We start from the raw sequence: 579 nt of genomic DNA, 5'->3' as shown, positions 1-579 counted from the left end.
ATTCAGTACTGGATTTATCTGATTTCTGCACAAATATGACATTCAGACTTTCTATATCAAGCCACAAATATGTTTAAAATCCAATCATTAATTAAACATAAAAATTTTACAGACATGAGTTATTCTCAAGAAGAAGTAGAGAGAAAGCGTTTATTAGCACTACAACGTAAAAAGGAAGCACAGGCGAAAAAGAATTTATCTAGCTTTGGAAATATAGGTGCCAATTTGTCATCTACTAGCAATGTTTCTTGCAGTAGTAGTAAGGTTTTTTCTAGCACTAGCAGTATGAAAATAAATGAAAATAGGCCACCCGAAGTCAATAAATCATTTAATCAGAATTCATCAAAGTATGCTATTTTCGAAACAAAGTTTCGAAATAATTCTGACAAGAAGAATAAACAATTTAAACAACAGATTGATCGTATTAATCCTATGTCACCACAGCAATTTTTTCAACCAAAGAGTCGTATTAAAGGAAATTGTTACATGATAAGTGATGAAAGATTTAAATTGGAAACTTCAGCTTACTTTCAACCACTTATTGATGCATTGAAAACAATTCCAAGTAGAATATATGGT

At 30.4% G+C, this 579-nt stretch overlaps 1 protein-coding gene across 1 annotated transcript; it reads left to right on the top strand.

Annotated features, from left to right (window-relative positions):
* The first annotated feature begins 18 nt into the window (after positions 1-18).
* On the top strand, positions 19-571 carry LOC113465116 (uncharacterized). Its single transcript, XM_026818786.1, has 2 exons — positions 19-347; positions 445-571. Exons 1-2 carry the CDS (start codon positions 70-72, stop codon positions 488-490), a joined length of 324 nt encoding a protein of 107 aa, XP_026674587.1. The 5' UTR covers positions 19-69; the 3' UTR covers positions 491-571.
* The last annotated feature ends 8 nt before the right edge of the window (positions 572-579 follow it).

This window comes from Ceratina calcarata, unplaced genomic scaffold (genome assembly GCF_001652005.2).
Source record: "Ceratina calcarata isolate Rehan_Ccalc_2016 unplaced genomic scaffold, ASM165200v1 scaffold8785, whole genome shotgun sequence".
In the NCBI taxonomy this organism is placed as follows: Eukaryota; Metazoa; Arthropoda; class Insecta; order Hymenoptera; family Apidae; genus Ceratina; species Ceratina calcarata.
Note: the sequence above shows the minus strand (reverse complement) of the source record. Positions and strands in the feature narration are given on the sequence as shown.